Source organism: Typopeltis vanoorti, chromosome 7, assembly GCF_054136105.1.
Source record: "Typopeltis vanoorti isolate ZY-2024b chromosome 7, IOZ_Tvanoo_1.0, whole genome shotgun sequence".
Taxonomy (NCBI): Eukaryota; Metazoa; Arthropoda; class Arachnida; order Uropygi; family Thelyphonidae; genus Typopeltis; species Typopeltis vanoorti.
In genome coordinates this window covers 59,169,615-59,181,906 of record NC_143555.1, presented here as the reverse complement: position 1 = coordinate 59,181,906, position 12,292 = coordinate 59,169,615, and the positions used below count along the sequence as shown (strand labels likewise).

The 12,292-nt window shown below is 37.1% G+C and overlaps 1 protein-coding gene across 1 annotated transcript in view; it reads left to right on the top strand.

Moving 5' to 3' along the window:
- The window catches only part of LOC150104706 (fat-like cadherin-related tumor suppressor homolog), a 573,066-nt gene that overhangs the window by 193,852 nt on the left and 366,922 nt on the right, over positions 1-12,292 (top strand). Inside the window, exon 12 of the mRNA XM_090395611.1 lies at positions 4,589-4,733. Coding sequence (XP_090251737.1) covers positions 4,589-4,733 — 145 coding nt within the window. The remainder of the gene's footprint in view (positions 1-4,588; positions 4,734-12,292) is intronic.

Sequence of the window (12,292 nt, the reverse complement as noted above, 5' to 3'; positions counted from 1 at the left end):
ACCTTCCTGGTTTTTGATATTGCTCCTCCATATACCACTTTCTGATATCTATCAGAGAATCAATGATCAATCCAGTCCACTAACATGATATTCAAACCCATATGATGCAACTTAAAAATCAACTTGTCATGTGGCACTCTATCAGATGCCTTGGAAAAATCCCCCCCCTGCAAAAAAAAAAAAAAAAAAAACAGTGCAAACCTTATCCTCATCCACAGCACTTGTTACTCTATTGTAAAAGGTAACCAGATTACTAAAACAAGAATGCCCTTTAACAAATCCGTGCTGGCCTGAATAAATAATATTACCCTAATCTGCCCAATTCTGTATATGAGGTCTTACCATTTTCTCCAAAATTTTGACAATTACAATTGTACTATCTTACCCTCCTTTTCTCTCTCTCTCTCTCTCTCTCTCGGAACCTGCCCCATTGCAAGACTTTCATTAAACAGCCAAGTCAACTGCACATTCAGTACCATCGCACATTCTCTTAAAATATGTGAACTCCCATCTGGTCCACTTGCCTTATTGACTTTAGTGTACTCAGTCTTTGGAATACATCGTCTTTATTCATGTCTAACACTTCACCACTGATTATCCTTCTAGGAATAAATCCTGTAGTTTTCTATATCCCTGTATAGAAAACTCTAATAAAGTGATCATTAAATATCTCAACTATGTCATCTGCTTTGATCACCCAATTACCATCTCCACCCAGCAAGATACTTCTTACCTGGATCAAGAATCAATGATTGAGAAGGAAAAATGAAAGTGGACGGATACTGTCCACTATCATTTTTCCTCCTACTCGCCACGTAGCAAAAACCTCCTTGGGATTTTTCTTGGATTGCAATGACAGTCTCCCCCTCATATTCTAAATTTTTTTTTCCTTACAATACTAGACACTTTCCTAGCCTAAGCCTTATATTCTTCATGCAACTGTTCTCCACAACTCTCCTTATATGCCATCCATAATCTCTTTTGCTTCTGCAATTTCCCTTTTATTCCTTTTGTCATTCATTTGGTTCTGTATTGCTTTATCTTCTTCACATAAGGTATACAATCTGTCACTGCTGTCAACAATGTTTTCTTATGTTAAAGATACCGAGTAATTTTAAACCTGGTTTTACTCCATTTCCCAAGTAAGCAAACAGACTAAAAGTCAAGTTTGCGCCTGCAATTGATGCAAGTCTAACTGATCCCACAGGTCGTGCAGGACCAGGGCAACTCGTGGCAAAGGTGGAACAAGCTCCGATCACTAATCTTAATATTTACCCTTAATGCCAAAACACATCTCCAAGAAGGGGATGTATGATGTTTTGCATTAAAGGCAAGGGGCCACTACCCAGACCGGTTTCGACCTTTATTGAGGTCTCGTCAGTGGGAGCTAGGCTAGAATTAGAAATACCAAGATTTAGTAGTACAGAGCTTGTAAGTATTTCGCCAAAACAAGTTACCATAAGGTGTTTTAACCTTATTAAATAAGAATCTCTGGAGGAGATATAAATGTAGAAAGTATTTTTACCTTGGGTATAAATATGTTAAAGATACCAAGTAATTTTAAACCTGGTTTTACTCCATTTCCCAAGTAAGCAAACAGACTAAAAGTCAAGTTTGCGCCTGCAATTGATGCAAGTCTAACTGATCCCACAGGTGACTTTTAGTCTGTTTGCTTACTTGGGAAATGGAGTAAAACCAGGTTTAAAATTACTTGGTATCTTTAACATATTTGGCGAAATACTTACAAGCTCTGTACTACTAAATCTTGGTATTTCTAATTCTAGCCTAGCTCCCACTGACGAGACCTCAATAAAGGTCGAAACCGGTCTGGGTAGTGGCCCCTTGCCTTTAATGCAAAACATCATACATCCCCTTCTTGGAGATGTGTTTTGGCATTAAGGGTAAATATTAAGATTAGTGATCGGAGCTTGTTCCACCTTTGCCACGAGTTGCCCTGGTCCTGCACGACCTGTGGGATCAGTTAGACTTGCATCAATTGCAGGTGCAAACTTGACTTTTAGTCTGTTTGCTTACTTGGGAAATGGAGTAAAACCAGGTTTAAAATTACTTGGTATCTTTAACATATTTATACCCAAGGTAAAAATACTTTCTAATGTTTTCTTAATTATCTTCCATACACTAACAACCCCTCTTCCTTTATATTCTTTCACAAGCTGATTTCTAAATTGACTGTAGTTACCTGCCTTATAATTCCACATAACTCTCTTCTGTTTTGATACCTCCCTATTCCTATTCATCTTCCAAGTCAGGATTACATGGTCACTCTCACCATCTAGAGGCAAATATGCCATCTCAGTCACAATCTGATCTTCTGATGATATGACCAAATCCAGAACTTTTGATCCTCATGTTCCCTCCACCACATGCTGTCTAAGACAGTTGTCCCTCAACAAATTCCAAAATTCAGTTCCCTTATTACTTCATTCTGTTCTCTCTGCATACTTTATATCACTATAGTTGAAGTTCCCCATAATGATTGCTCACTTTGTGCTTGCCTAACTAATTTGCCTAAATATTTTCTACTCATCACCATCTATATTCCCTGGTCCATAGCAACATCCCACTAAATATCTTGTCCTATAAACATCAATCTCACACCATATACTCTCAAAGCCATCAGTGTTATTTCCACTGAGATTCTCCACCCTGAGAGTACACAATTCATCTCTTATCATGAGTAACACCATCACCACATTTACCTTCCCTGTCCTGCCAAAAGATGCTCTACCCTTCGATTTCTATCCCTGCTGGTGCATCCTCCTCAGTTAACTAAGTTTCACTGATACCAACATCCTTTGAAGAAACTGAGTCAATTGAGTTTGTGGCATTGATTGACTCGGTTTCTTTAAATAAGGCTCAGGCTAGGAAAGTGTCTAGTATTGTAAGGAAAAAAAAATTAGAATATGAAGGGGAAACTGTCATTGCAATCCAAGAAAAATCCCAAGGAGTTTTTTTGCTACATGGCAAGTAAGAGGAAAAATGATAGTGGACAGTATCTGTCCACTATCATTTTCCCTCCTCAATCATAGATTAGATCCAGGTGGAGTATGGGGGATGGGATTCCTAATACTCCTAGCATTTGTGTACAGAGAAACCAGTGTATTGCCAGCCTTCTTATAGCCATTATTACTTCCCCCCCCCATACTCCACCTGGCTCTGTAATACAGTGTACATCCCCTCATTTCTCAAAGCACTATCCCCCCCCCCCCATGAGGCAATCCCTGCAACATTCCACCTGTGGAATTCTAGTTTCCCTCTCCTGACACACTCACTTGCCCAGAAAATAACCCTCTCCAAATGCCTGCAACCTTCTACATTCAAATGCAACCATCTCTGGCATACAGCTCCCTTCTATCCTCAAACATACTCCACATGTGTACATATTCCAGACCCCCTTTTCCTGCACATTCTCACAAACATTCATTTGTCATCACTGCTCTTCTCTTCCACTCCACATTATCATACTAGGACAGCAGGCTCACTGTCTTTCCTCTAACACATTTTTACTGCACTATGTCAAGTATCAATCTCAAATCTTGTGATACATGATTCATACGACCTCTCCGGTCATTCGTCCCAACCATTGCTATCATTTTCCCCCAAACTTTCACCCCTCTTCACTGCCATTACCATACTCTCTATCATTCCACCAGGAAAGCATTTCTCTGGCACTCTATTTTGCACACCCCAAATCATTGAATCTCTGTACATGACACTCCAAATAGATTCATTCATCCTTCTCTCATTGGCATCTCTGACTTATTGTTTGCAATCTCTCTCTTTCTCTACTTTTTCTCCCACTCTCCCTCTCACCTCTCTATACCTTGCTTCCATACGCTCTTGTCTTTCTGCAGTTTCCTCTCTTCCTCTGTCTCTCCTATTCTCTCACCTTCTTCCCTCCCTTATTCTCTGATGCTGCTCTCTCACACCTACTCTCACTCTTCTCACACTAGCGTTTGTGGATTACAAAATTTGGTTAATATGCAAAAAAGAGAGGGATATGATTAAAACATGCATGTTACTAAGTAAATTATATAAGATGGTTGTATAAATTTTTGTGCATGACAGTGATAGAGGAAAACAATGGTTGCCATCTGAGGTTGTGTAAAGGTATGGTTAGCAAGGAAGTCAGGACTATATCTTGTATATTTAGAGTGGTGGATGAATGGAATGAATTAAGAAGAAATATGATAGATATTGTATATCGGCTTCCTGCAATGAGTTTTTGGACTGCATGGAATGTCTTAAAAATTACAGATAACCTTCCACACCAGAAAACATTAGACCCAAATTTCTGGCCTCAGCAGTTGAATTATGGTAGAAGCTGTCAACCATGGAGATATAAAAATAAACAATTAAACTTCATATATTTGATTGAGTTTATAACATAAACCTAATCATTGTCCATTTTCCTTATTTCAGAGTTCATTGGAACTTTGTTTGTTTGTTTTTTTATGTCATTTTAAATTTCTAGTTTGAAATTACTCTGATATTTAATTTGAGGTTTTGCAATATTTTAAATTAGCTAAAAGAATAATTTGTTCATGGTTGTTGTTCTTTAAATCAGGTTCATGCAATGGATCTTGATGAAGGCCTCTCTGCAACTTTGGAGTTTTCTATCTATGCTAGCAATACATCAATTATTACTGAACTATTTGGTATATCAGAAGATTTAGGAGAGATATATCTTAAGAAAAGTGTCCTTAAACTAGGTATGTTGTTTGTTTTCAGAATAAAAATAAATAAATAAATAAATAAAATGAAATACACATTGGTGCTTTAAGGAAAATGGATATTTCAACTTAGCATTATTTAGTCCAGGGTTTCTCAAACTTTTTCTACGACGGAACACTTCACAAATCCTGAAATTTTCACGGAACACCTTGGTTATTTTGAATGTATTAATTAATAAATGATGATTATTTATTAATTCATAATTAATTAAACCATCATTAAATTAATTTGTGCTGATTTTCATTGCCATATCCTATTCTGATCACCACAAATTTATATTATAAGTACTTACGAGTGAATGCAGACTTTTTCTCCTGTGTGCTGGTTTTGTAGGGTAGGTAAATATAAATAAAATAAATGAGTAAATCTAAGTGTTAAGAGAAAACAAACATTTGTTGTCAAATGTTAATTATTAAAAACAAAACACATCAAAATAGTAAAATAAATTAGGGTATATACTGCAAATTAATATATATTGCAAATTAAGTTCTTAATGACTCCAATGTTTTTGGGTCTTTGAATTACAAATTCTTTTGAGATCAGGCACAATATTAGAAAGTTGAATTCTCATATTTGGTGTAGTGTCGAGTCTGTTCCTGGGCTTTGATTTGGTTGCAGCATAATATGAAAACCCTGCCTCGCATAAATATGTCGTTGTAAAAGGAAGTAAAACAAGAATAACTAGTTTTGACACGCTGGGGTACTCTCTGTTAAATTTGTCCAGAAATCATTTATTGGCAGTTCCTTGTATTTATGTTTTAAATCTGAGTCACTAATTAAGTCAATTAGATTTTCATAATCACTTGCGCTGAAGCCTGCTGGCTTAGCTGTCACTGTAAATGGATTCAGAACCCAGGAATTTTCCTCACTGGATTTTGGAAAATATTGCAAAAGGGTTGATTGTAAGTTATGTAAGTGTTCTAAAATTACATTAGAAACTTCTTCATTTACTTTAGAATTTATTTCAGTCAAAAATTCATGCAAGGTGATAAAACAATCAAAATTATTCTGTTCAACTGTAGAAATTCAGAATTGCAACTTCCTATCAAAAGATGCAATTTTATCTCTTGTATTAAAAATTGTAATATTCTTTCCTTGTACTGATAAGTTAATTTCATTGCACTTTGTAAAAATATCTGCCAGATATGCAAGACTCATCAACCATGAAGAATTTCTTAATAATTTAATAAAATTTTGTCCTAAATTATGTGATGTCAAGAAGACCATTAACTCACTACATAGTTCAAAAAGCCTCAATAATGCTTTTCCTCTGGATAGCCATCTCACTTCAGTATATGATAAAAGTGTGTTATGTGCACTACCCATTTCATCGCACAAAAGTTTAAATAATCTAGATTGAAGTGGTCGAGATTTTACATAGTTGATCATTTTTATGGCTTCATCCAAAATAGTTTTTCAATATGTAGGAATTCTTTTTGTTACCAGTGCTTGTCTATGCAAAACACAATGACTTTTGGTGGCTCTTGTAGCTACTTGCAGGATAAGTGTTACAACTCCCTTCATCTTTCCTACCATTGCTTGAGCACCATCTGTACAAATATCAATTCACTTCTCCCAGCCGATTTCCTGTTTTGTAATATAATTATTAATACAGTTGAATATATCTTCTCCGGTAGCTTTTTCTTGTAGATATTCGCAAATGAGTAAATCTTCTTCATTACTTTTATCAAATATGTAACGAACTAACACTAGTAATACAGCGAGTCCTGCGACATCTGTAGATTCATCCATTTGCAATGAATATTCACTGCAAAGTCTAAGTTGATGAATTAGCTCTTTCTGATGCAGCATGGAACAGTATCATTTGATAATTGTACTGCATCTATTTTTTTAGCAACCTGCTCGTTTAACATGCATGACACAATGTCTTGCACACAAGGCTTAATGAGCATCTCACCAATTACCAATTGTATGAGCTTCACCATGAAGTGCAATGTGGTAACTCATGCGTAAAGATGCCTCTGTTGCATTTTCAGTTGTAGAAATTGTAGACATTTGAAGTTTAGATTTTTCTAGCGAGTCATGTCGTCTCTTAAAAAATGTATATCTTTTCCTTTGTAATCAGTGTGTTTCATTTCGAAGTTTAGCTGGAGCCAAAGAACTGTTTACTAGTATTTTATTACATAAAACACACATTGCATCAGGAGCATGTGTATTGCCAATACACGTAAATCCATAATTTAAATAACTTTCATGGTACTTCCGTTTTGGCCTGTTCTTGGATGACACTTGTTCTTTAATGTTAGCTTTTGAAGAAACCACAGTTTGTAATTCCATATCTTCTCCAATTATACGAGTAGATGTATCAGCAGAAGTACTTGCCCCTCCTCCTTTTGTTAAAGTTCCTGTCTTTAAACAATAATCCATGGGTAATTTTTGAATAATATTCAAATTCCAATATTTGTCAGAGCTATAATAAAAACAAATAGAATTGTGTTGTAAAGGTAACTTTAGTATGAAAAACAATAAGATTATAAATAATAAATGTCGAATAATATGAAAGTAAATGAATAATGCATAATAGTAAAAAAAGACTGCAACACACAAAAGTAAATATGAATTGTAACAATACTTGTAAGAAAAGTACTAAACCGTGTCAAATAATGTAAAAGCAATTGTAATAAGAATGACTTGATAATTTGATAAATTCAGTAACAAAATTTAAACATTTCGAAATAAATCAGATATATTAATTATAAAATTAGTTAAATTTTATAATTAAATTATAATATTATTATTAAAGAGTAAGAAGAATTCTTTTTTTAAAAGCCGCCTCGCCTACTCCCTATATACGGGAAATAAAAGGCGTTAGCTGATTTTTTTTTCCCGAGGGCCTGGTCCCAGCAAATTTACTCATTGATACCTTTCCAAAATTTTTTAAAGATCGTACATTAACATAAGTATTAATAATTAATTATGGCATAATCATAAAGGGTATTAGTACACTTATGTATACGGTGTGGCATGTTGACAATTATAAATTACATTTAAATTAATTATCAATCACTGGACTAATGAAATCTTGTAGCATGTTGTAGTTTCCTCAGGCAAATATCATTAAATTAATTTGTGCTGATTTTCATTGACATATCCAATTCTGATCACCAAATATATTTATAATATTATTATAAGTACTTACGAGTGAATGCAGACCTTTTCTCCTCTGTGCTGGTAGTTTTCCCCTCATTTTGTACACCCTGGAGATCTTTGTAGGCTTGAGGTAGATGACTCACTATCTATTCCATCAAATCTATCTATCCCAATGGCTTTAACAGGCCTTTAAGGCCCACAACCTTCCAAGCATGCTTGGATTTCGTAACCGAAATACGAGGATAGAATGGTCACTCCTATGCCTCAAGGTATTCTTGGCTGTATCCCTGTGTGTTCAAGGGGCCAGTTTGCCTGCTTGCGGGATGAAAAACACCAGATAAACTGGCGGAAAAAACCCTGCTTCCCGCGCCCAAGACCGGCTAACTTGGCTATGGCTGAGGAAGATCCTTAAGCTCCTCACGTCTCCGACGGGAATCGAACCTAGGACACTCCTTCCCCAGGCATATGGTTGCGAAGCACAAAGCCACTAGGCTAACCGCGCGGATTCCATCAAAAACACCTTCAATAATAGATTTCTTAATACCAAAATTAAACAAAGTGCCTTGTCTCTTATTCATATTAGATTTTAAATCTGTATTCCTATTACTTTTTAAAAAATCACGGCACTCCGTTTTCAGAACAATCTGAAACCGGAAGAAAATATTCAGTATTAATAGATTTGAGAACCGGATATAGACCACCTTGATCTTCAATTTCAGTGGAAAATTTTCTTTATACTTCCTTGCTGATTGGCCACTAACATTTGCAACACAGATGTTAATTTGTTCTGTTTTGAGAACACGCTGCCTGTTGTTGAAATCGGCTTGCAGGCAATTTTTATGATCAGTCATAGACAGCAGTATTCTCTTGGTGGGATTATATTCAACAGGGAGATAAGTAGCCCGATCTAATAGAAGAGCATTAAGCTTACCTTTGTAGTCCTTAAATACTACAGTTGCATTTCCCTTATCCGCTTTGGTGATAACTAATTCTTTATTATTCTTCATTTCCTGTAGAGCTTTAAATTCCTTGTTGGATATGTTGATTTTTGGTGGTCTTGCTTTGGAAAGGACACAAGCTACATCCAGTCTTACACTGTTGGTGATTTGATGTGGAAGGTGGCGGATTCCCCTCGATCTGGATCATAATATCCTCACTGGGTATTTTTCTGGGAGCAATGGCGAAGTTGTGGCCACGTGCAAGCGCGTTGAGTGCTTCAGGCTTCAGGGTGAATGAAGAAAGGTTGATTACGGTGTTGGTAGCAAGTTTTGGATTGATGGTAGAATTCTTTTTTAATTTTTCGAATTTTTTCATCTGTTGGCCTCGTATTTTTTCAAATTCTTTGTCTGCAGCGGTACATGAGATGTCATGTAAAATAGACCACAGTTCGTGATTTAAAGTGCACGAAATTGAAATTGAAAGCACGAATAGCTTCGTTTAATTTCCGCTAAGAGAAACCGCATGCGGTGATTTGTTCGCAAAGCAACGCGTAGCTAGCGCAGTTATATATACGGAGAGCTTTTTGCGAAATAAAACGGTGCTTGAATTTTACACAGTTTGGGATTACTTTATTATCCCGGCAGCGTTTCAGGAAAGTTAGACGATTTATTTGTCTAGACAGCTTCAACTTCATTTTACCATACTGGCAGGCCTTCCGTGTGATAGTGTCTCCGTGGATGATGTTGATTCTCGTAGACAGGCTTATACGTTGGTTATGCATTTCTAAATCACTTAGGGAATTGAACAACATAGATCCGAATATAAATTAAATTATACTTTAATACATATTTCCGATATTTCGACAACATCACGTTGCCATTTTCAAAAGGAACTTACAAAAAAGGCACGTGCACGCAGGCACTACAACACAGTAACTGAGAATGAAGATATGAAGCTATCGTTCTCCTAGAAGTAGGAGGAATTGAGTGGTAAGGAAATAAATGCTGCATGAGAATTGACAAAGAAATACATAATAGCATCAATGTACGACTGTATTCCGAAGGCCAAAAGGTTGAATAAGGTAGGTGTAAAATGGATGAATGTGGAGCATATACATGAAATCTGGAAAAAGAAGGAACTTTGGAGGAAGTACAAGATGAATAATGGTGATAATCAGTCACATCAAGAGTATAAAGAACAAGCCAGGAGAGTGACTCAGTTAGTAAGGAAAACAAAAGTAGAGTATGAGCAGTTATTGGCAAATCAGGCAAAGAAAAACCCTAGAGAGTTTTTTAGATATGTGGCCATCAGAAGGAAGAATGATCATTGGTAAGATGAAGTTAATGGATGAAAGTAGTATAATGGTAACTGCTGCAGAAGACATTGCTCAGGTATTCAGTAATCAATTTATAAGGGTGTTTCATCCTAATCAGGGTGGAATCATGAGGAAATTAAGTGTAGAGGACATAGGAAGGAATGGCTTAATTGTAAGTGAGCAGGAGGTATTTGAGGAAATAAATAACCTTGATTTCAATAACGCAAAAGGATTTGATGACTTATCACCATGCATCTTAAAGGAATGTTCCACTGAATGGGCAGTAGCATGGCATGCCTGTTTAATAAAAGTCTTGCAACAGCACATGTTCCAAGGGAGTGGAAGGAGGGTAAAATTGTTCCGCTGTATAAAGGTGGTGATAAGGATGTAGTTTCAAATTATAGGCCGGTCTGTATATCAGGAGTTGTGGTGAAGGTGCTGGAGAGACTGGTGAGAAGTTGGATACAGAAATAGGTTGATAACAGCAGTATTCTCTGTGGTTATTAGCATGGATTTGTTAAAGGGAGATCATGTTTCACTAACATGTACTATAATGAGGTGACAAATACCTTGAACTTGGGAAAATGCATATACAGTTGTGTACTTGGATTTTGTAAAGGCTTTTGATAGACTGCCACATGATAAGCTCTTAAATAAATTGAAACAGATGGGATTGGATAACAGACTTCTGAGTTGGATCAGTGAGTTACTGTTGGATCGGTATCAGAAAGTTGTATATGGTGGTGTGATATCCTGAAAATGAAAGCTCACTGGTGTTGTGCCATGGGGGGGGGGTAGTTTTGGGACCATTGTTACTCATTTTGTTTGTTAATGTTATTGGGATGGGTTTAACTAGTGATATGCAGCTGTTTGCAGTTGATACAAAAATGGAGTTTAATGTTGCAAAGTGTAAAGTTTTGAGATTTGGTGAGCAATGATGGAATGCAAAGTATACACATGGTGGGGGAAACTTTAATGGATGTTGAGGAGATGAGAGATCTACTAGCAATGATGTAGAATGTCCTGAAATTCAAGGGCCATATTGCACAAGTTGTGAAGACGTCGCATTGGATAATAATGATGCGGAGAACCCTCGCATGCTGAAATAGAAAGGTTAGGATGCTGTTGTATGAGGCCTTGATCAGGCCTCGTATGGATTATTGTGCACAGGTTTGGTTGCCAGATTTTCAAGGTGGTGAGGATATGTTTGAAAGGATCCAGAGAAGATTCACAAAAGTCAGGGTCTTTGGAATGTGGAGTATGAGGACAGATTGAGAGAATGTAAGTTGCAGAGCCTCGTGAATAGGAGGAAGAGGGTGGGAGATATGATTGAGACATATAAGCTGGTCAGGGGTTGTTATTATCGGGTCAACATGGAGAAGACTTCTTGTAGAATGGGAGAAGGGATAGAACAAGAGCCCATTGCTGGAAACTTTATAAGGAGATGTGAGCAGAGAAGTGAGTGGTAGGTTCTTTGCATGGAGAGTTGTTGGTGAGTGGAATGCATTACCTGAGTGTGTTGTGGGTGTAGGCACATTGAATCAATTTAAAGCATGGTTGGATGAGCATTCTGTGCAATAGTATGTACCTCTCATGATTAGTCTCTAATTCCATGACGTCAGATGTTAATGGCCTCCATGGAGACAAAAGACTCATCGTGGGAGGTCCTTCCTAAGAAACACAAAGTCTACCAAGACTCATCGAGGGGAGGTGTCCCCCCCCCCCTCCCAAGAAACACAAAGTCTATCACACCACTCTTTGAATTCATTGACCATTCTCGCTCTCAGCACTCCATCAGGCAATTCATTCCATGGTTCAACCACCCTCCATGCAAAGAAACCACTCCTCACCCTCTTGCTCACAGTTTCCTTTCGTAACTTCCAGGGATGGCCTCTTGTCATCACTCCTTCCTGCTGTTCAACTAAGTGAAAGAACTCCCCAGTGTCAACCTTGTAACCACCTCTCAACAGTTTAAAAGTCTCAATCATATCACCTCTCCTTCTTCTATCCACCAAACACTACAGTCCACATTCCCTCAGCCAATCCTCATAACTATCATTGTACAGTCCTGAAATCATCTCTGTTATCTGCCTTTGTACCCTTTCCACAGTTAATTTATCCCCTTCAAATCCTGGGGACGAAATCTGAGAACAATAGTCCAAGTGTGGTCTG